General features: G+C 46.4%; 1 protein-coding gene across 3 annotated transcripts in view; it reads left to right on the top strand.

Moving 5' to 3' along the window:
- The window catches only part of HDAC5 (histone deacetylase 5), a 118,445-nt gene that overhangs the window by 33,316 nt on the left and 61,225 nt on the right, over positions 1 to 23,904 (top strand). For all 3 annotated transcript variants that reach the window (XM_082194316.1, XM_082194317.1, XM_082194315.1), the window contains one exon: positions 20,244 to 20,509. In XM_082194316.1, the coding sequence (XP_082050442.1) occupies positions 20,244 to 20,509 (266 nt within the window). The remainder of the gene's footprint in view (positions 1 to 20,243; positions 20,510 to 23,904) is intronic.

Below are 23,904 nucleotides of genomic sequence, written 5' to 3'. Positions count from 1 at the left end.
AAAAGAAGCAATAAAAATACAATTAAAAATAATACAGCATCTAGCCAGTGCACTGCAATTGCTACAAGAAGCAGAAAAATCATTAAGTGAGCCACCAAGACCCTATGCAATTTTCCAGTGGTCTGTGGGAGGAAAAGTTATGAAATCTCTGGCTTAGACAAAAGAAGGCTAAATAAGAAACATTGATAGTTTTCATTCAAAAGGATAATGGAAAGACCTGAGAGAATGATAGGCCATGTAATTTAATGAGGATAGGAGAAGAAACTACATGAGACTTTTAAACTGGAGGGAGGCCCATGAAATGTTTTTTTTTGGGGGGGGCTTATTTGGGGGAATGGAACTACACATTACCCTCAATCTCACGTCAGAAAAACTTGATGGCCCCTTAGTCTAAGGAACTGTCGTGTTTAACTCCTGTTAGTGGCAAAGAGCAATTATGATGATGCAACAGAGTGTAAGGAACAACTAGAATTTCCTGACTTGCTTTGTAAAATGCTAGACTGAATTTAACTGTATAAAGAGAGAGAGAGAAAGAGAAAGAGAGAGAGAGTCTCGGGTCGGTGATGTCTGCAAATAGGAATTTCCATTCATCCTTCTTCCATTATAACAAAGCTAAAGAGGCCATCTGATGAGTCTTAATGTAGATTGGGGTCTAAACCAAGCACACGGAAATCAGTCTTCAGGATGTGTAAAGTAACTAGCGAAAACTGGCTGCCACCAAAATCTACTGTGTGCTTCTCCTTTGTCCATCTGCAAGTCTTGCTCCTCCTCTTGTTGAAACTGCCCCAGCCACCTCCTTGCTATTTAATTAAACAATATCCCTCTCTCCCTCTGTTCAATACCAAGTGTGAAACACTGAGGATTTGGCTGTGATGTCTGAACTAGGTCATTACGCCTGTCCAACTATCCGGGCAGAGCAATCCTGTGCGCACATTATGCCAGGGTACGTTGCTGCCATGCCAACAGAACAGATGCCGTTTCCAGTTTGTGCTCAGCCTGGGCAGGAAAGAGGAAAGCACAACACCAGAAAGGATAGAGGCGGTGTGAAAACGACAGAGGCGGTGCCTCTGGAAACACAGCCACAGGCCTTCAGTCAGGGACTGCACTGGCGACAATGCCAACACGCTACATGGGCATGGAGGCAGCCAAGCAATACAGGTCATTATGAGGACTTGCAGTGTCCCCTTCCCATGCAAGAACTAAGCAGCAGACAGAGGCACAGCCAAGGGAGGCCTGTGGCCCTGTCCCTCACACCAGTCACAAGCACCCTTAGGAGGTCTCTGGTTTGAATCCCTCTATGAACAAAACAGTTTATCTCAGTGCAAGAGGGGCACAAAACAAGGCAGCAGCAACAAGTGCGAGAGCAAAGCTGACATGGACACATAAAGAGTAATTTCCTCCTTAAATTGTGGTGCCCAGAACTGCTTATTTGTGTTCCTCTATAGCAGGCACGTCCAACTTCCAAAATACTGAGATCTATTCACAGTTGAGCTTCGATCATGATCCACCTCTGGGTCGCCATCAACAAGCTGCACATGCCTGCTCTATAGTATCCTTCGACAACATTTGCTGGAGATATATAGCCCCATGCTGCACATCCCACCATCAAGATTTATGGTCTCCTTGTTTGTGGTTTATGGTCCTGGTGGTGGTGGTGGTGTGTTGATTTTGGGTGCTTAATGGAGGCAGCTTTTCCGCCCCGCCCCCCCGATCCCACCCCCCTCATTTTGAAGTCAAGGGGGGGGGAATCATTGTGCCAATTTTCGGGCTGGTGTAGAGTTTCTCCATTGTTGGGAACATAGCTATGGATCAAAGGATAGGATACACAACACAAGTTGTGCACTCTTTTCCTCTGCTGTCCACTACCATTGCCCTGCTTTGATTGTTCTGCCAATGTCCCTGGGCATCTTCTGCTGGCATACATTTCACAGCGGTTGTATAGGGGGTTCTGCTTGTGTAGCAGGGCTTCTAGCAAATTGTATGGCCAGTGGACTTGCCGGCATAGGATTGCACTCTGAGTCACTTTCACGTTCTGTGTAGTGTGCTGCAGGAACAGCTGTTTGCTCTTAACCTTCAGGCTTTACGTTGGATCTGTGATTCAGCTAGGAGGCTAGGTATTCTTCTGCTCCCCTCCCCAGTAGAGATTCTGACCCAAGGAAAACCAGAATCATGGTCAGAATAAATTAGGCAAATTATATAACTTTTTGTGTTTGCTTGATTTCCATTAATTTGTTCTGCTTCCAAGATCCTGGCTAATTTTCAAAGTACATTTCATTTGCCAGCGACTGTTGGAAAGAGGGAAGTGATTGAAGGTTGAGACTACATGTTTTGAAGGGTGGTTTCAGGGAACAATGGCAAATGGAAGAAGGAAAAAGGGCTGAACAGACACCAAAACGCATGTGTGTCTGTGCGTGCCCACAACACTTACACGTACACACAATTGCCAAAACAGCACTGACATTTTCACTCTTCTCCCCTGTGCTTTCTCAGCTTTTGCCGAGACACAGTGTTTTTCCCCTTCAGTTATGACGTACAGAAACTTGCTTTTTTTATACCAGCTAAGAAACATTCTAAAGCCATGAAGACTCTTAGGAGGCCTGTTTCTGAATGCTTAGACGCTGGAGTCTCAGATCGGTATCTCGGAACGTGTTTGCAATGCCATCATGGAAACACAGAATATATTCAGCCTCTGGTTAGAAATCTAAACAGCAGAGGCGAAAGTTTAGCTAGTGATTAAATAAATTAATTCTTGTACAGATTGATTCTCAGCGGCTAGCCTGGCAATTGCTTTTGATTTGCTGTTGAAACCATTTTCACACTATTTATGTATCCTGCTGTTGCTTATTAATTGAAACCTGTGTTCTAGGAGTGGTGAAATGCCTTTAAAAACCGCCCCCCCAAAAAAACTCATTCCTATTTCTACACATGCCTCATGCCCATGCTGGTTCCTCCAGACCAGGGATGGAGACCCTGTGGTCCTCCAGACATCTTTGGACTCCAACCTCCATCAGCCGCATTGGTCAGTGTTCATGGGAGTTGTAGTCTAGCAACAACTAAAAGCCTGCAGGTTCCCATCTCTGTTCCTGACCATTGCGGTCATCCATTGGCACTCTGAACAAATGTGAATAGTTTATGATGAGAGCAACAGGGCAGACGGGGATGTGTGTGTGGAATCTGTGTAAAAAGGCATGCCGGTCTAAGAATACTGGGGCGGGTATTTTTAGAATAAAGGTTTAAGCTGCTTACTGTTGTCAGCCCGAATTCTAGCTCTTGTGTGTGCTGCGTTGGTGATTCTTCCATCTTGCTGTGATGCCAACTTTTTATGCGTGACTTGGGTAGGACCAGGAAAGCGAGAATCAGCCGGCGTAGTCATTTATTCAGTCACTAGCAAAACTTTGAAAAGATGTTTTGACTTACAATCTTTGGATCCGTGCAGTTCTGCATTTTCAAGAAACTATTGGGGTGGCAAGGGTGGCGGAAAAACACTCCCCTTCTTACGACAGCAAAGATAGGGATGAAAACACGAGGTTCTTGTTGAAATCTCAGAAGCTGGGTGTGGAAGGTAAGAACATAAGAAGAGCTTGCTGGATCAGGCCAATGGACCATCTCATCAGGTATCCTTACAGTGGCCAACCAGATGCTTATGGGAGGCCCAGAAGCAGGACCCCTGAATCCAATATTACTCTTGCCTCCTCTGTTGACTAGCCAGTGTGTCATGGTCTGGTTCACGGGCGATCGAAGTCCCGGCAGGGGACGTCAGGACCGGGGGCAAGATGGCGGGGTGGGAGCAGGAATGGGGGTCCCGAAGCCAGGAAGCCAAGAGTCTGAGGGTCAGAGAGCCAGGAGTCAAGAAGCCAAGGGTCCGAGGGTCAGAAAGCAAGGAGTCACAAAGTCAGGGGTCTGAGGATCAAGAAGCAGGGAGTCAAGAAGCCGAGGTTCAAGGATCAGGAAGCAAGAAGCCAAATTCAGCAAGGCAGGAAGCGTGTTGCTGTGGCAAAGAGCCGAAGGGAAATGCTGACCTTATATCCCTTCCCAGCTCTTGCCACCAGGTGCTGTGAGTTACCAATCGGCCTTACCTGTGAGGCCGCACCTTGCCTCTTCAGAACAAACTTAGGAAGGCCCCAGTCCTGCAAAGTCCTATTGGTCACAGGGCCTGGCTCCTGCACGCACACCTGACACAGGCATCTTCACTTGGTTGCAAGTGGTTGAAAGTCGGGAGCAAAAATGCGCCTGGCGCCTGGCTAATTTCAAACACTGCTTCTATAGCAGGCTAACCTCTATAGGGGAACCTGTGAGGATTTGTCCTCCAGGAATATTCCACACCTGAATTTTCAGTGATCATTTAAAATCGGGGTGTGTGGGTGAGTTTTTATTTCTATCAATGTTTAATAGTTTTAAATGATTGTTTCTCCCCCCCATGTTTTTAGCTGCCCTTATTTTTATCTGTAAGCCACTTTGAGTCCCTGTCAGGGATAAAGGTGGGGTATAAATAAATATGTAACAACAGTACATACATTGCGTGCAGAAAGTCACAGGTTCAGTTCCTGGCATATCCAGGTAGGACTGGGGAAGATTCCTTTCTGAAACCTCCGGACAGCTGCTGTCAGCAGCCAGAGTTCATGATGCTCCCTCTCCCCTTTCAGATCCCTCCTTAAAAGCCTCTACGAGGCCTTTGACTTAATTCCAACTGTAACCAAGCTTAAGCATGTGTATCTGTATTTGATCTCATTCATCCCTGGCTGCAGAGAAAGTTGCCTTACACTGGTGCCTACTGGGCTATTATTTCAACCTTTCTATTTTTAAAACGTTGTTAACTTTTAAACCTTTTAATTATCTCAAGCTGCCGTGAGCTTTTATTGATTAGAGGGTTTTGTTTTTTTTAAATTTAAAGCTGTGCCATTCTTTTGCTTTATTACTCTATAAATATTGCAGTTGGGGTTTTTTTGCTCTTCTTATAGACTGTCCTGGGAATGCCCATTGGCCATTGAAGGGTGGTCATGCAAGTTGGGTAAGAAACTGTCAGTGAGGGGGCCTGGAGAGAGCAGGTGAACAGGCATTAATGGGCAACAGGAGAAGCAGCTGAGCGAGGGGAGTCCCGAGACTGACAGTGGGTCCCCTGTTGGAGTGTTGGCCCTGGCAGGTGCACAGTGATGCCAGCGTCTGCAGCTGGTCCAGAAGGGCAGGATATGCATTTTATAAATAAATAATGCCAGGTTAAGCTACAGTGCTGCCTCTAGTTACAAACTTAATTCATTCCGGAGGCCCGTTCTTAACCTGAAACTGTTCTTAACGAGAGGTGTGCTTTCGCTAATGGGGCCTCTTGCTGCCGCTGCGCTGCCGGCACACGATTTCCGTTCTCATCCTGGGGCAAAGTTCTCAACTCGAGGTAACTCTTCCAGGTTAGTGGAGTTTGTAACCTGAAGCATTTGTAACTCAAGGTACCACTGTATTTGCCCTTGTACTCTCCACTCTGGACCAATAGCAAAAAGGGATTAGTGGCCTGTGCCTAGTTCTGGGCAGCACAATTTAAGAAGGAAACTGATAAGCTGGAACATGCACAGAGGAGGGTGATGTAGATGACCAAGAGTCTGGAAACCAAGCCTTATGAAGAACGTTTGAGGGAATTGGGTATATTTAGCCTGGTAAAGAGGAGATATGATAGCCATCTTCAAGTCACTTAAGGACTGTCACATGGAGGATGGAGCTACCTTGTTTTCTCCTGCTCTGGAGGCTAGCACCAGAACCAATGGCTTCAAGTTACAAGAAATGTGATTCCAATGAAACATCCGGAAGAACTTGTAAGAGCTGTTCGACAGTGGAATGGACTCCCATCAGAGGTGGTGGGCTCTCTTTCCATGGAGGTTTTTAAACATAGGTTAGATGGTCATTTGTCACAGATGCTTTAGCTGAGATTCCTGCATTGCAGGGGTTTGGACTAGAGGACCTTCAGGGTGTCTTCCAACTCTGTCCCTTAACTGACCGGACAGTCATTTTCTGGGAATGCTCTGGCCTTGGGTTTCCAGCATCAGGCAAGGATTTGAACCAGATGATGTACTAGGCCCCTTCAAATTCTCTGACCTTCTGCATGTTCCACAACTGAGCCATAGCCCCAGCCTCTTATTTTGTTTGCAAAACTCTGTAGAGCACCACATGCACTCTTGGTTCTATGAAATAGGTAAATAATATTCGCAATAATTAAGAATTAAGTACATTTTTAAACATGTCTGATGCAGATAGAATGATAGCCAGATTTCAGAGTGGGAGACAGGTTGGCATGCAAATTTCCCCGGGTCTTTTTTTTGCACTGGAGTTCTTGATAAGTGGCCTGTGTTAACTCTGGTTTAGGAGAATCCCTTGGTTCATTTTTTAACTAAGAGTCAACAGCAGTCAGATGTAATGATCAAACCAGAGCAAGAAGGGCAGAATGAATTCACTTGAGTCAGCATATGGAGCTAATGATCCTGTGGCCTTCTCTCAATCGCTTGCTCCTGATTAATGTTGCCTCTGCACTTAGGTGGCTAAGTGATTCCATCTTTCTAGATGATGTTGGGCTCCCAGCCCCTGCCATCCCTGACCATAAGCCATGTCTGATCAGAGTTGGGAGTCCAACAACATCTGGGCCATTGGTTCCCTATTCCTGCGTTAGAGCAAAACAGCTTGGGGGAGGGACTGATTTGTAGTAAAGAAATAGAACAGGGGAGAAGGTGCCTAACCCTTTCTCCACCCACTGCTTTTCTGCCACGGTTCTTCCCCAGCAGGCCTATCCCCAAACTCAGGGGGTGTGAGTTTGTGAAGGTAAAAATGCACCTAAATCTCTTACTCCTTTCTGCATAGATGCCAAAGTTTCTAACCTTTATAGCTGGGGATGTTAGTTACTCTGTATTTACACAAACAAAATATCACCATCGGAATCCAAAGCCTTGTGGAAGAGCCATAGCTCAGTGTTGGAGCAACATGCTCTGCATAAAGGAGATTCCTGTTTAGTCCCTGACAAGCTCTAGTTAAAGGAACCTCAAGTGATGGAAAATATACTTACTTGGGACTCTGGAGAGCTTCTTTCTGTCAGTGTAAACCATTGGTCTTCAGCTGGTGGGTCAGCTTCCACTAGTGGATCACAACAGGAACATGGCCACCATGTTAAAAGATTAAGAAATGTGTCCCAAATGCAGTTTCGGATAAATGCGGATCCTGGGTCAAAAGGCATTTGAAGATACCTGATGTAGACAATACCCTGCTGGATGGATCAGTGTTCTGACCCAGGATTTTACATCTTCGTATGATGCAATTTCTGCACTACTATAAGAAAGGGCAAAGAGCTCTGCAGGGCACTTGGGCCTTGACAGTGCTCCCTGGCTCCCAATTCACAAATCTATATTTACAATAGCCTACCTACTAGCTGTTGAGCCGAATTCAAGGTTTTGCTGCTGGTATTTAAAAGCCCAAACAACTTGAATTGGTTGGGGGCGCTTAGTCTCCCCTCACCTGTTGATTCTCTCCTGCAAGGGTCCTTTCCTTGAGATGATTTGTAACCTGTCTTTTTCCTCCCAGGAACAAGAAGTAAGCCTAATTACCAGGGAAAATGGGCTAAAAGAGGTACATTGGGGGATGAGGAGGCAAGCGAGAGTTGTAGTTGCCACCCAGCGTCTTCAGAGTTACCTTTAGTGGACCTTTGTGGAAGGCCTTGTGGAGTAGAGAGCTTTTTGGCCTTGCATACTTCTTCTACTATTTATTTAATTATTGCATTTCTATCCCGCCTTTCTTCCAAGGAGCTCAAGGTGTGGTGTAGTTGGTTCTTCCCTCTCTCCATGTTATCCTCACAACAGCCCTGTGACTTTGGTTAGGTTGGGACTTAGAGGCTGAGCCAAGGTCACCTAGCGAGCTTCATGGCTAAATGGGGATTTGAACCCTGGTCTCCCAGATCCTAGTCGGTGTTATTTATTTATGGATTCCCCCCCCTCCCAACTCACAGTATTTACTTAATTGGCATTAAGTCAATTATCCAACGAAGTCACACTCAGAGTAGACCTGGTGAAATCAAAGTCCAGTGTGTCTACTCTGAGCATGACTCCCACCCAATGATAATAATTGTTATTACTGAGATTTGGAATTGTTAATAGCTGTTCATTTAACATATTGTGAGACACTTCAAGCACAGTATAGCGGGAAAGCAGCATACAAATAAGCTGATGGTGATGATAATTTGCAGAGAAGAATCAGCAGGTGCTGAAAGCGTTAAGCCCCTTCTCCCTCACAAGCATCCTTAGTTAGGGTTGCCTGGTTCGGGGCATCCCAGATCCTGAGATTTGAGGGCCCAAACCTGAGACATAGGGGTGGCCCCTGGTGATGTCCCAATGGAGCACCCTGGTGACGTTTTGTAGGTTGGCTATGTAGATTGAGGTTAGCTGGGAATGGGGAGAAAGACAGACTGCAGGCACAATCATTATTATTACAGTGGTACCTTGGTTCTTGAACTCAATCCATTCTAGAAGTCCGTTTGACTTCTAAAATGTTGGAAAACCAAGGTGCAGCTTCTGATTGGCTGATTGACCCTGGAAACAATGGCAACAGCTGAAACGAACGTTCGGCTTCCAAAAAACGTTCGCAAACCGGAACACTTCCGGGTTTGTGATGTCCGGGAGCCGATTTGTTTGTCAACTAAGCCATTCGGGAACAAAGGCACCACTGTATTGTTGTTGTTGTTGTTGTTGTTGTTATTGACTCACCCACCTGGAGATTCAGGCCCACTACCTGGAGGGAACCAGGGAAACCTGGAGACTTCAGGTCAGACCCAGAGGTCTGGCACCCCTACCCTGAACCCTGCATTTGTACTACTTTGACAGGTGCATGTTTGTGAGCAAGTCTTTCCAGAAGTCAGACATAATTTGGCACTTAAGCTCTTTCTCCTCTTTCTTGAGTCACTGCAAACTCTTATTATGTTAAGGAAAAGTTGGTTGGTGGGGTGGGGAAGGAACATGTACTCCCTTAGCCTGTTGCAAATTAATTGCTTGCAACACGAGCCTGGCTTTTCCCCTTGCTATCAATTAAAACCACAGGAACCTGCTTGTGAGGGTTTCCTATCTACGCAAATCTCTCTCCAAAGAGACCAATAAGTCTGTCCTTTGCAAGCACTGCTGACTTCCCTCAAGGGGGCAAGCTTGGGAGAGAGAGCATTTATGCTACCATTTTTGTGTCTTCATGGCTTCCTCCTCTGGAGCAAATTACAGACTAAGCTTCATTCGCATTTAACAAATGTTCCTGATGGCCCTTTCTCCCTTCTCCCTTGTGTCGGAGAAGGGATGGGAAGAAAATAATGCTTACTCCTTCCCCTTCTACCCGGTTTCCCTTAAAATCTCTGGCTTTCCAATGTTCTAGGCTTACCTTGCAAACACAAATGGAACCCTGCAAGGGGTGGTAAAACCAGCTTGCATGGAGGAGGAAGTTGTAGGGGACAAGTTAAGTTCTTTGCTTCCTTCCTGTTTCTTCACTAATGCAAATGATCCCTTTCTTGGGATGCTTTTCAAGACAGAGCATCTATTCATATGCCTGCAGTATAATGTGTAGTTTGCCCCTGGTTGCACCATTCCCCTCATTGGTTAGAGCATGGTGCTGATAACACCAAGGTTGCAGGTTCCATTCCTCTATGGGACGGCTGTATATTCCTGCAGCTATAGGGGAAAAGTAGACAGCGGAATAAGGGTGAAACGCCCTACTCTTGCCTATCAGTTTTCTGCTTGAAATCATGCCTTCCCCAGTGCTGCTTTGCAAAGGTGAACTAGCAGCTGGGCTTTGAAGACATTCAGCGAAAGCAGAACATGTTGTTTCTTGCAAGAAGGGAAGGCAAAACCTGGGATTTTAGCACATTGTGGGTCAGTGTCTGTGTGCCTTCCTCTTTGCTTGAGCCTGGATAAATGGAAAGAAATATTTTGGAGTGGAGTGGAGCTAGGGAGGACCCACCGAAGGCAAGTTTGGAGTGAAGCCCGTAGAAGAGCTATAAATACATCGAGTGTTTGTGGTGACGACAACCATAAACCTCAGCAGCTAAACCAGAATTTGGCAAAGGCTATCGGCTGAGGAATTTTGAGGTGGGTTATAAAACTCCTGAAAATAGATTCTGAGCAGGATGGAGCTCTTCCACACAATCTGGGTTTGCCAGCAAGGAATCTTGTCCTCCCCCCACCCCCCGTTTGTGTGGTATGAGGGAAAGATGTAAATATCAAATGTGCACTAGTGTGAAGTATTGGATTCAGCCCTCAGAAATCATGAAAGCGCTGTACATGTCTTCATTTTGGGGGAGGTGGTGTCCAGAAGAGAAAGACTAATAAAGCAATGAGAATTGGGTGCAGAGGACGAAATTATGACAGTGGGCACAGAGAAAAGAGGCAGGAGACAAAATACGGTCTCCAAATGAAGATGCAAATTTCCTTCGGCGTCTGAAATTGCATCATGTGCCCCACTTTGCCTGTGTTTCCTTTGAGCAACAAAGGGGCTTGGTGGCACTTTGAAGACTAACAAATTTCCTGTGCCATAAGCTTCCCTAAGCCCAGAGGCCATGCCTCTGATAAAGCACGCTTTGGCCTACAAAAGTTTAAAAACTTAACAAATTTCCAGTGGCACAAGGTCCTGCCAAACTCTTTTTTTACTCCGCTTCTGGGTTTCTCCCCCCACTCCTTTTTAATGTTTTCTGGAAAGAGAGGGGATGGGTTGTATGTATTGAGGGGGACACACAAAGGCTAGGGTTCATGAGGAGTGGGAATGAGGGGCAAGGAGTATGATTTATTTTTAGATTAGTTATACAATTTTACAGCTGTCTAATCTCTTTTGAGGGGTGGGGTGGCGCGACTTGGGGGTAGAGGGACTCGGTCAGTAGAGCATGAGACTTCTAATTTCAGGGTCGTGCGTTTGAGCCCCACCTTGGGCGAAAAAATCCTGCATTGCATGGGGGTTGGACTAGATGACCCTCGGGGTCCCTTCCAACTCTACAGTTCTTTGACTCCAATGGCAGCTTCCATGGCTGACCATAAAAGCTGCTGTTACTGGGCTTATAACCCTCAAGGGTCTGTTGCTCTCATTACTGTTAAGGAATTGAATTGGATTAGCAAAAAAATGGCGTGGGTTTTTTAAAGGGGATATTTTGAAACAGGCAAAAATGACTACCAGAACTGATTGGACTTGGCCCTCCCATATCCAGTGAGTGGCTTGAGGGCGGCAGGGGAAGGACCAATCAGGGTTGTTTCTTGGTCAGTCTCTCTAGTGTGGACAGAACATTTGGAACCAGCTATGTACATGGAGAGAAATATGAAACTCCCATTGTTATGATAGGCAGAGTGCACATGGACGGTAGCGTTATATGCTGCAATCTCTCTCTCTCTCTCTCTCTCTCTCTCTCTCTCTCTCTCTCTGTGTGTGTGTGTGTGTGTACTGCATCTCTGTGTGCTCTCTGCACACATGCATATACAGTGGTACCTCGGGTTAAGAACTTAATTCATTCTGGAGGTCCATTCTTAACCTGAAACTGTTCTTAACCTGAAGCACCACTTTAGCTAACGGGGCCTCCTGCTGCTGCTGCACCTCTGGAACACGATTTCTGTTCTCATCCTGAAGCAAAGTTCTTAACCCGAGGTACTATTTCTGGGTTAGCGGAGTCTGTAACCGGAAGCGTCTGTAACCTGAAGCGTCTGTAACCCGAGGTACCACTGTAGTGTCTTGCAGAATATAATGTCCTGTGCAGGAGGGTTGGAACAGGTGTGTGGATAACTCCCAATCTCTAGCCTCAATCCACTGTTGAAACTTTTGTTCCGACCTTGGGATGCTCACACAGAACTGCCTACAACATTTCAGTTTGTACTGTGCAGCAGCCACAGCTGAGAGTTCCCAGCCTGCTGATTAAGAGGAGAGAGAGAGAGAGAGAGAGAGAGAGAGAGCCTTCCTCAACACTTTGTCAGTCAGACCTGACCCCGCCCCCTTAATTTTTTTTTGAATTCAAGTAATTAATCCCATTTAAAACTCATGTTTGTTTTCACTCAGGGTTGCTTTGTAAAACAGAAAACCCTAAAAACTTTTACTACCCCAGGCTTGCAAACAAGACTGCTACGCCCTATTTGTTTTGAATCTAACTTATGGAGGGTTTAATTAAAGTTGATGAATGGGGTCATTAATTAAAGTGGACCTGATTTTCCAGCAGGTTCGGGGTGGGCATTTTATTGTTGTAAAATCAATTGAAAAGAAATGATTGGTTTTGGGGTGGGGTGCAAATTAATTGAACAATTATTTGGAGTGATTTGGAAAACTTATTTGAAATGTATTTGTGTGTGTTATTGGTTTGTTTTTGTTTTATCATGTGTTTTGTGTTCTCACTTTGTATTTTTCTGTTGTGAACTGCCCTGTTATCTTTGGTTTATAAATTAAGCAATCAAACAACTGTTTTCATTCTGTAAAATGTAAATACATTGGAGTTGAGTACAGAATTTCTAAATATGTGCCTATACATATGCAATAACATAAGCAAAGTTTATGCAGATTAGTATTTCTTTTGTTCTCTCTTTCAGTAGTGCATATCCTCCTTTTCTTAGTAGCGTGTAAATCACCTTCTTCATTTAATACTGGCATTTTTCTTCTCCAGTGATTAGATTAATAAGAGTGGAAGTAGACAGAAAGTACTTGCCTGCCACATTTTTGGAAAAACCACTGATTGGAAATCCAATTTGGATAATCATTGGTGTGTGGGTGGGTGCGCACAAACACAAGCCCTGGTCCTGCAAGTAGGGTGCCCAGTTAAGCATATTCTAATTTATATGTATACATGCAAATATATTTTTTAAAATACTATAATTTATACAGAAATATACACATTCCATTAAGGACTGAACATGTTCAGGAGGTATGGAATGTTAAAGATAAACATCTGAAATTTTTAAAAAATGCAAGTTTCTATTCCTCCTGGAATATCTTGAAAATTTCATAGATAAAATAAGGACCTTCCCAACAAGTATAACTGCCTGAGCCTCCTTCCACCCCAATTCCAGATTGTGGAAGGTTCTGTTATGCTGTATTTATTTTGCCATAGCCTATAATAGGCTATCCTGCAATGGCTTAATTGTTTTTTAAAAACTGAAGGGTATTTAATAAAATGCTTGGCCTCTGCATAGATTTGGGTCGTATTACACAATAGTGCTATTCACATACATTCAGCAGCATTTTACTATTTGGGTATGTGGTTACGGGAAGGATGAAAGTGAAGAACTAGCAAAAAGAAAGAAAGAAAGATTTGGCCACAATCTTATTCTGATCACATGGTATCAATGCATAGAAGATGTTTATTCACTTTGTTTGCATTTCAGTTGTCCTTTTTTTTATCTCAAGGGTGCACAAAATGTAAAACAACAACAACAATAATAATGTTGCAATGCATTCCAGAGTATATTTCTTTTTCAGGGGCACTCAAAAAGAACACAACTATGTTCTCTACAGCAGTGTTCCCCAACCGTGGGCCTCCAGCTGTTTTTGGACTACAACTCCCATCATCCCTCGCTAGCAAGACCAGTGGTCAAGGATGATGGGAATTGTAGTCCAAAAACAGCTGGAGGCCCAAGGTTGGGGAACACTGCTCTTCAGTGCTCTGTAAGAGAACTACAGTTCCCAGCACCCTTGAGAAACTGCAGTTCCCAGGATTCTTTGGGGGAAGCCATGGCTGTTAAAGCAGTCCTAGAGTACTTTAAATGTATGTTATGGATATGATGGGACACGGGTGGTGCTGTGGGTTAAACTACATAGCCTAGAACTTGCCGATCAGAAGGTCGGCGGTTTGAATCCCCACGACGGGGTGAGCTGCCGTTGCTCGGTCCCTGCTCCTGCCAACCTAGCAGTTCGAAAGCATGTCAAAGTGCAAGTAGATAAATAAGTACCACTCCGGCAGGAAGGTCAACGGCGTTTCCGTGCGCTGCTCTGGTTCGCCAGAAACATCTTAGTCATGCTGGCCACATGACCCGGAAGTTGTACGCCGGCTCCCTCGGCCAATAAAGCGAGAAGAGCGCCGCAACCCCAGAGTCGGTCACGACTGGACCTAATGGTCAGGGGTCCCTTTACCTTTACCTATGGATATGACATGCATCCAGTTATGTGATAGGAACGGAAGGGCATCCTGCAAACAGCCCAGATACATTTTTCTTCACTTTGCATCAGTTGTCGGAAACCAAGCTTTGCTTTCTCCAGTGGCTTGGCTCTTTTGCTCTGCAGTGTGTTGGTAACATCTTATTTGCTCCTGATCTTTTTGCTCGTGGCCCAGATGTCGTGGATTTGATGGAGCGAACGTGTAAACTGAACACAGGCCTCAAGAACAGTACAAAGGAGGAACATGCAGTGGTTTTCATTTTGGAATCGAAAACAGGATCATACCTGACCAATGCATGGATATGCATAGATAGCACTCCTGATGCTACTCTGAGCTCCCTGAATGAAGGGACAGTGACACAAATGTGTGTGTGTGTCAGAGAGAGAGAGAGATTGGTGACCCTAAAAACCCCTTCTGCCTCTTTGCTTAGATGGTCAGCGGCACATTCAGCTTCAGTCAAAGACTGCAGACATCTGTCTTGCTGCCTTGCCGCCTGTCTGCATCGCAGTAGCACACACTACAGCGAATCAGGGTTTTTTAGGGGGGGGTGGCGGTGAAGAGAGAGGCTGCATTAGTATTCAGGGCGCCCGTCTCTCCCATCCATCCCCTGAATCATCCTTCCCCGTCCCACGCCGCCCCCAACTTCCTGTTTGGATTAAGAACAGGTTGTTCATTCAGCTGTGCAGGGCCTCTCACTCGCATACAAATGACACTGCGTCTAAGAGGCAGTTACTCACAACTGCAGAGGGTTCATTCAGCAAAGGCACCTGCTGCAATCCTGGTATGGGCAGGATTGACCGTGGAGCTGTTTGGGGCTTGGGGAGGAGGAAGGAGAGGGAGAAGAGAGCAAGGAGCAGTTCTGATGTGTTGTTCCCTTCCTACGCCACCTTCCTTCTCTCCTCTCTCCCCCGCACAAGATTTCAGAACGATACTCCATGTCGCCCTTTCAAGGTCTTTCTATCTCGTTCCACTATGTGGTTTATCCTGCTAGGAATGCAAGTGGACTCAGAGGCTGCAATAAATGAGGAGAGATGCACAAACGTTAGAACATTTGGGGTTGTCCCATGGCCCTCTACACACCCACCCACCCCTTGGGCTCCAACCTGAAGAAGCTTTGGTAAGGCAGAGCAGTCTCAGAATTGTGCATGTCTGCAGGGAGCTCATTTCAGCCGGAAGCCACTTCAACTTCACCTCTGAGCCGGATTTTGCACATCAACCTAGGAGAATGTTAAGTATAGTGGTACCTTGGTTCTCAAACTTAATCCATTCCGGAAGTCCGTTCCAAAACCAAAGCGTTCCAAAACCAAGACACGCTTTCCCATAGAAAGCAATGCAAAATGGATCAATCCATTCCAGACTTTTAAAAACAACCCCTAAAACAGCAATTTAACATGAATTTTGCTATCTAATGAGACCATTGATCCCAAAGTGAAAGCAATAAACAATGTTCTGCAGTCACACAATCAATCAATCAGTAGCTGAACTGGGTTACACACAGTCACACAAAAAAGAGTCACAAAAATGCAAATTAAATAGCAAAAACAGACAGACCTCAGCGTAACACTCAAAACGGAAGTGTGGCCCTCAAATTGGAAGCGTAACACTCAAAGCGGAGCATGTTCGGCTTCTGAAAAATGTTTGCAAACTGGAACACTTATTTCTGGGTTTGCAGTGTTTGGGTTCCAAGTTGTTTGAGTACCAAGGTGTTTGAGAACCAAGGTACCACTGTAATAATAAAGAAGTGTTCCTCAGAGAATGTGCAGAGTGTTATGCCCCCCCATTAGAGTCTGTGACTTCTAGGCTGGTTGCAAGATGTGGTTGGTCATTAGTGAATAAAAGTTACTCTGCGCATGTTCCGAGGCATTTCTGCTTCTTCTTTCTTCAATACTTTCAGTATTATTATTTTTTTATAGTTGAGGCCTGGCTCAAATTAAGTCTTGGCTTAATGCTTTCTGAGCACAACTCACAGAGCTTTTAATATACTGGACCACAACAAAGGCGAGCTTGAAAAGAGATGTGTTGGCCACACCTGGAGGAAAAGCTTAGCCTTTCCTCCAGGCCAGGTTTCCAAATATTTGACTTTAGTGTGCAGAGTGGTGGAAAAGGTCATCTGAATGACCATTAACTCAAAAAAACATTGCAAGACAGGGCCTGCCATTGCCACAGCAGAGCCTGGATAAGGAGATAAAGACCATTGATTTTTGCGTCAAATTATCTTGCCTGAACTGGGTCATCGGAGTGTTTTACGCATGGGGCTCATGCTGAAAGTCACAGTGTCAACACAGTCACTAGGGCCAGCTGATAGAGGACTTGCCAGTGTGTTGTTCTGCAAAAGTTCCTGGACATAGGGCACTCTTTTATCCACACACCCCTCTTTTCCCGTCCCTCCTTTTTATCTTGCTAATCCACCACATGAAATCTTATTGGGGGCATGCTTCTAGCCTTGTTTACTGGCTCCCTGCAAACTTCGATTCCCCCCCCCACACACACACATGCACGCCTGTTTTCTCCCACCCTTGGCACAGAACTTAATTTCGGAGGAGGATAGACAAAGGGGTTGTTGAGTCCAATCCACTTTCTGTGAGGCAAAAATCACAGATCTTCCACACTTTAGACCACCTTGTCCGTCCCCCCCGCAACAGCTGTAACCAGGAAACAGAACAAATAGCAAAAAGTGACGGGTGTAAGTAAGCCAGCTAGACACTTGCATTAGTAGAGAGACCCAAAAGCTTTGAATCAGCCTTGAGAGATGTGGAATAAAAGCAAGGAAGAGAGTGTATGTTGTGTAATGCTGTGCCTGTTGTTGTTGTTGTTGTTGCAAGCTTGCATTGTCCAGGGGTGGGGGAAATAGGTTCATAAGAATGTAAGAAAGAGCGCTGATGGATTGGTCAGCGGTCCAATCCTGTTCTCACAGTGGCCAACCAGGTGCCGTGGGGGGAGACACACAAACAGGACTCTTCCCTCCTGTGTTCCCCTTGTGTACATACAAGCTCATATTGCAGCAGAAGCCCTTGAAGGAAGACGCTTACCAGAATGCATTGGGCTTTTGAACATTTCTACTCTTCAGGAACAAACCTTCTAATTCAGTATCAAGTTGGGGCGTACTGCTTCCGCCCCTTGTTTCGTAAGTTTGGTTCTGTACCCGCCACCCCATCTTCACCCCCCACCCCGCTTTCTATTTTGCTTTGCAGGCTTGGTCCAGAATCTAAATAAATGTGAGAACAAGCATTCATTAATCCCCGGGTTTCCTTTTCTTCCACCCCTCTTTCCCCCATGCTGCCTTTCTCACCTCTCGGTTGACTGCCACTCTTTCTTCCTCCCCCTCCTTTCTGCGAGCAGCTGTTGTTTGGCTTCCTCTATATTTAGTCCCTGACTTCTTTGTCGTCTTTTGTGGCTTTTCCCCCTCCCCTCCTCCCCACCCTCCTGTTTATAATTATGACAGAACCCCAGAAAAGGAGGAGGAGGAGGAGGCGGGTTTTGCTTGGTGAAATGGTTCGTCAGCTGCTTGTTGCAGAGGCTCCTTGCTTATCCTTGCTGCAGTGCCCCTTTCTTGCTCCTTCTTCTGGGGAGGGTGAAATGGCTTGCGGGGGGGGGGAGTGTATGAATGTCATAATCGGAGGTGGGGCTGGGGCCCCATGTCATGTACACGCGCACATTCACAAGCACGCACGTGTGACTTCATATTAAAAAGAAATAAACAGCGCATGCTTTTTTACAACAGCCTGCAAGGAGTGGAAGCGGAGGGTACGCATCTGATGAGTCACGAAAGGCCTTGTTCATTCACAGTGTGCCAAAAAAACGGCTGCGGGTGACTCAGATCTGGTGCCTGGGACAGAAGAATGGTGGCGGCAGCGATGGTGATTTGGGGGGGAGGGTGGAAAGGCCTGCGCAAGATTGGGAAATGCCACAGAGGTGTTGCTTTGTGATGGTGCTTCTTCCCCACCCCCCCAAAAAAAGGAAGGGGAAAGAAAGAGGTACTGAGGCCTAAGATCTGTACCATCTGTTTGGAAAGCCTTCCTCTTTATCCCAGATGATTGCGGGCTTGCTGTGATGGAAGGGTGCTTTGCACATGCCCAGCGGCACACTTTGGTTCACAGTACTGCAGGGCTGAATCACAGCACTGGGGACTAGCTTCTAAGGATAAGCTCCAGTGTACCCTGGCTGAAACACTGCTGTATGCATGCCAGAGTAGTTCTAGATTTGAAAACAAGCACTGCTGCGTGGTGCCTCTCTTTACTCATGCACAGAGCATGTGATTCCTGAAGTTGATGCATTCTGGGGGCTGATCTCTGACATTCCACATAACGTGAGGTGGTTGAGTGTAGGCTGCACTCTCCACATGGGTGGCATCCCATCACCCCCCCCCCAGGGTACTTCCTTGCCAATAGTGCCCTGTGGGGTTCAGATGTGGCTGGGCTGTGGGCACATGCTAGCTTTTGAAAGCTTCCTCCTGCAATGTTACCCCCACCCCCCAGTCACATGGGACTTCCTTCTCCTCTGTAGCGGTTCTTCAGCTGATAAAGGTCCGGTGTAGTGGTTAAGAGCAGTGGACTCGTAATCTGGTGAACCGGTTCGATTCCCCGCTCCTCCACATGCAGCTGCTGGGTGACCTTGGGCCAGTCACACTTCTCTGAAGTCTCTCAGCCCCACTCACCTCACAGAGTGTTTGTTGTGGGGGAGGAAGGGAAAGGAGACTGTTAGCTGCTTCGAGACTCCTTAGGGTAGTGATAAAGCGGGATATCAAATCCAAACTTCTCCTCTTCTTCTGTGCAGGTAGATGCACGACCTTGGCAGTCTTAGTTGATGTTTGGACAGACAAAGGCAGTTCAGGTACAGCAGCTGAAACAGGAGCATTGGATGGGCCAGGTGCCGAAAGGTCATGGCAGTGCTTTGCTTTAAAAAGGGAGATGCTGTTAGAGATGTCTGTGGAGAAGGCCCCGCAGCGTCCTAGCTTGCTTCCGTCTGATGTTTCTAAGCCAAGAAACACCTCTTCTTGACCTGAGCAGTGGCAGCAGTAACCAGGAGGAAAACTCCTGCTGTCATGCCATTAGAGCTCCACTCAAGCAGAATAAGCAAGAGAGTTTCTAAAATCTGGCTTACCAGATTTAGGAGTAAATAGTGCACCAGCAGTCCTCTAACCTGGTGCCCTCCAGAAGTTCTGAACTACAACTCACAGCATGGCCAGTGGTTCCATGGCAGTCTGGAAACTTGCACAAGAGCACTTGGTGTTGTTTTGTTGTTGTTATTTAGTCATTTAGTCGTGCCCGACTCTTCGTGACCCCATGGACCAGAGCACGCCAGGCACTCCTGTCTTCCACTGCCTCCCACAGTTTGGTCAAACTCATGCTGGTAGCTTCGAGAACACTGCCCAACCACTTCATCCTCTGTCGTCCCCTTCTCCTTGTGCCCTCCATCTTTCCCAACATCATGGTCTTTTCCAGGGAGTCTTCTCTTCTCATGCGGTGGCCAAAGTATTGGAGCCTCAGCTTCAGGATCTGTCCTTCCAGTGAGCACTCAGGGCTGATTTCCTTCAGAATGGATAGGTTTAATCTTCTTGCAGTCCTTGGGACTCCAGTCCATGCTGGAATGTAATGCTACAGGCATTGTGTTTATTAGAACTTTTCACAGAACTAGAGCAGCCTAGATCAGTGGTCTCCAGCTGACCGTGGGGAAGGGGGACCCCTAGTGGGTTGTGGCCTGATCTGAGGTGGGTTGCAACAGGAGCACTACTACCAGCGGTGTGTTTTTTCCTGGGGGGTACTCAAGGGCACACAGTACTGGCACCTTCCCCCCACCAGAAGAAAAGCATTGATAACCACCATGTGAACATTTAGGGTAAAAGATTTAAGAAATGGATCACCAAATGCATGCTTTGGTGGGTTCTAGGTCTGAACAGGCTGGAGATACCTGGCCTAGATAATGACAGCTGCCAAATCATTTTTTGGCTTCTGGAGCGCATGAAATGGTTGGGCAGGCTGCGTGTATCTGGTTGGACAGAAACGGCCTCTATTTGCTCCCTTAAAAAAGCAACACACACACTGCCACCCCTGCCACCCCATGATCTCAGCCCCCATTGTTGTGTAGAGATTGCACCACTGCAGCCATTGTCCCTCTTCTCTCTCTCTCTCATCCCCAGCTGTGGACTTGAAACCGGTACTTCCTGTGGTGATGCAAAGCTCTTGCAACAGCAGCAGCAGCACCAGCCCGGTGGACTTGCGGATGGATGCCCGGCCCAGCTTGCCCGCTGTGGACCCAGCCGTCCGGGAGCAGCAGCTGCAGCAGGAACTGCTGGCCCTGAAACAGCAGCAACATTTGCAGAAGCAGCTGCTCTTTGCCGAGTTTCAGAAGCAGCACGAGCACCTCACACGGCAGCACGAAGTCCAGTTGCAGAAGCACCTCAAGGTAATCTGGAGGTGAACCTGGGAAGATTCTTGGCCACGTAGTCCGTACTCCTCGCTCAGCGCCACCCATTCTGACTGGGAGCATCTCTCCCGGGCCCCCAGCCCTGCAGAAATCCTTTCAGGTGGAAATGTTTGGGCACAGCACCAGGGACTGCGTACCACAGAGTGAGAACCACTCCTGCATACCAATGACCCTGTTTCTCTTTCTCCACCAAAGCCCAGGTATACCAGCGGGTTCTGCTGGAACGTGGGTGGGAAACCTTTCCATGAGGGCCACATTTCCCTCAGGGTAGCCTGCTAAGGGCCACAGGCTGGTTGGGGTGCGGGAAGGGCTGAAGCCAGTGGGTGTGGTGCTCCCCCTCCTCACTTTGTGCTGCCTCCCTAACCAAGTTTGCAGTGCCTGCTGTTCATTTATTCATAAGGTTTCTACCCTGCCTTTCTGAATCCCCATTCAAGGCAGCTTGCATAAATTGAAACCAAGCTTACCTACTCAAGACTCTTCTGAATTGAAAAGCTTTCCCTAGTTTCTGATGGGCAGCTGCTGCGATTTGTTGCTGCTTCGTGGAGCCGGTGTGGTGTAGTGGTTAAGAGCGGTAGTCTCGTAATCTGGTGAACCGGGTTCGCTTCCCCGCTCCTCCACATGCAGCTGCTGGGTGACCTTGGGCTAGTCATGCTTCTCTGAAGTCTCTCAGCCCCACTCACCTCACAGAGTGTTTGTTGTGGGGAAGGAAGGGAAAGGAGAATGTTAGCCGCTTTGAGACTCTTTCGGGTAGTGAAAAAGCAGGATATCAAATCCAAACTCCTCCTCTTCTTCTTCGGTTGCTATTGTATTGACGCTGTCGGTGTGCGGCGGACGACAACTCCCAGCACCCTTGGCTATTGGCCACGCTGCCTGGGGCTGATGGGAGTAGGAGTCCACACAACACCTGAAGGGATGCTTGTTAGCTGTAGAGGATGGGGGCTAAGGGTTTTGAGGAAGGGACCTTGCTGCCGCATATTTATGTTGCACGTCTCTGTTTCCCCTGTTTAGTATAGCTCTCTTAGTATTTGATGGTTGCACCTTAGGTGATTTTATTGCCTTTCGTTTGCGGCTTACAGTATGTCCTCCTAGGTACCCCTTGTGGGTTGCCAAGCAGTTGGTATAATAAATGGCCACCAGTTGTATAGACTTGGGGGGAAAGGGCCGCCAAAATGATCCTCTGGAATGGAGCGGCTCCCCTAGGAAGAAGCAGTTTGGAACGTTTTAGTTCGGAGAAAAGGCGAGTAAGAGGTAACATAATAAAAGTTTATAGAATGATGCATGGCAGGAAGAAAGTGGAACTAAAATTCATGGACATCCAATGAAACTAAATGTTGGAAGATTTAGGACTGGGTCATTCCACGTCAGTTCAACACGGTCATGCCACCCACTGTCTCGGATTTTGATGAAACTTGGTGTACACCCTTCCCGTATGGTTGAAAGAAACCCCCTTAATTTTTCCCCCTCTGTCTCAAACGGTTTTAATTTTATAGCACTTCAAAGTTTCGTGACATCTGTTTTTCTGTCCCCCTTGAGATCCTTGGTCTTGTGTGCATTTTAATTTTTTTCTCCATAATCAATGATTAGATCTCTTTGAAATTTTACACAGAGCTCAATAACATGATGAGGATTTCAAGGGAAAATACACCAGTTCTCAAAAGATTTGATAAATGCCTAAAAATATATATATAAATGTAGCTTTTTAGTGGAACAATGAGGTTTAGAAAACCTAAATTTTCAGCATGAGGGCACGATGGAATCAAAAGTTTTTGATGGTGAAAATTATTGCAAAGACATGCTCTTTCTCAACAAAGAATAAAATTTATGGGTCTCTTATGTCTTCTAACAAAATTTTACGGTTTTTGGACATCTTGGGGGGGGGAAATGGCTACTGGGTACAACTTTCCTACAATCCATAGCTGTAATAGAAAAAATTAATGAAACAATGTTGTTCATCTTAAAATCTAAAATAATATTGGTTATTACAGGTGGGTTTTTTTTCCAAAAGTGCAGGCTTGTTTTTCAGTTTGGGGTATTTAAAACTATGAAAATTGGCTGTATCGTGAAATCAATCTAAAAAAAAAAAAATCAGTCAGAAACTTTAAATGCTGACATATAAGGAAATAAGACCTAGCAAGAGAAAGATTAAAAGAATGTAAAATTATGCATTATATTCAGTGATGAGGGTGTATACCAAGTTTCATCAAAATCCAAGATGGTGGGTGGCGAAACCCTTGTTTTTTGCATTGATTTGATGTGGAATGACCTGACTGATAGGCAGCACATAGTCAAAATATGGAGGCAGTGATGGCCACCATCTTGGTGAAGGTAAAGGGACCCCTGACCATTAGGCCAGTCGTGACCGACTCTGGGGCTGCGGCGCTCATCTCGCTTTATTGGCTGAGGGAGCCGGCATACAGCTTCCGGGTCATGTGGCCAGCGTGACTAAGCCGTTTCTGGCGAACCAGAGCAGCGCACGGAAACACCATTTACCTTCCCGCTGGAGCGGTACCTATTTATCTACTTGCACTTTGACGTGCTTTCGAACTCTAGGTTGGCAGGAGCAGGGACCGAGCAACAGGAGCTCACCCCGTCCCCGGGATTCGAACCGCCGACCTTCTGATCGGCAAGTCCTAGGCTCTGTGGTTTAACCCACAGCGCCACCCACGTCCCTTCCACCATCTTGGAGATGCCTTTAAAAGAGGGTGAGACAGCTATACAGAGAAGAGAGCTGTTGAAGGCTACTAGCCACAATGGCTATGCCCTGCCTCCAACCTTTGGAGGCAGCAATGTTTCTCAATACCAGTTGCTGGAAGCCACGAGAGGGGAGAGTGCTCTTGTGGTTTCCCACAGACATCATCAGGTTGGCCACTGTGAGAATAGGATGCTGGACTAGATGGGTCCGTGGCTTGACTCAGCAGGCTGTATTTAAGTTCTTACGTTATGTTCATTCATTTGTTGTATATTACCTTTTGCCTATCCTCGAGAATACATATTACTAGAAACGATGAATCATGCACTTCTTTCATACTTGAAGGAGCATAAAGGGGTGGGGGGGTGGGGAATGATGCCTTTCAACTAGATCTGACTTGGAAAGCGGTGACTAAAACACTGCCTTTGTGTGGTGGTAACAATAAGCCCTAGTCTAGCGCTATGAGAACGAGCCTACGTAAGCTTCAGGCTTGCATTCTTCCCTCTCCTCTGATTTGGCCACGAGGAGGAATGTAGGAACTCCCTGGTTTTAAACGAACAGTGGTTATGGCCCAACAGGGACTGTGCTTAGTTTTAACCATGGTTTGTCGAAGCAACTGGGCTTCAAGCCGTGGTTAACAGTCGTGGCAGCCTGAGGCTCTCTCAGGCTCATTCTCATAACACTA

The sequence above is a fragment of the Podarcis vaucheri genome (assembly GCF_965113315.1).
Source record: "Podarcis vaucheri genome assembly, chromosome: 13".
NCBI classification, from domain to species: Eukaryota; Metazoa; Chordata; class Lepidosauria; order Squamata; family Lacertidae; genus Podarcis; species Podarcis vaucheri.
The sequence above is the reverse complement of the archived record's forward strand: the minus strand, read 5'-3'. Positions and strand labels throughout refer to the sequence as shown.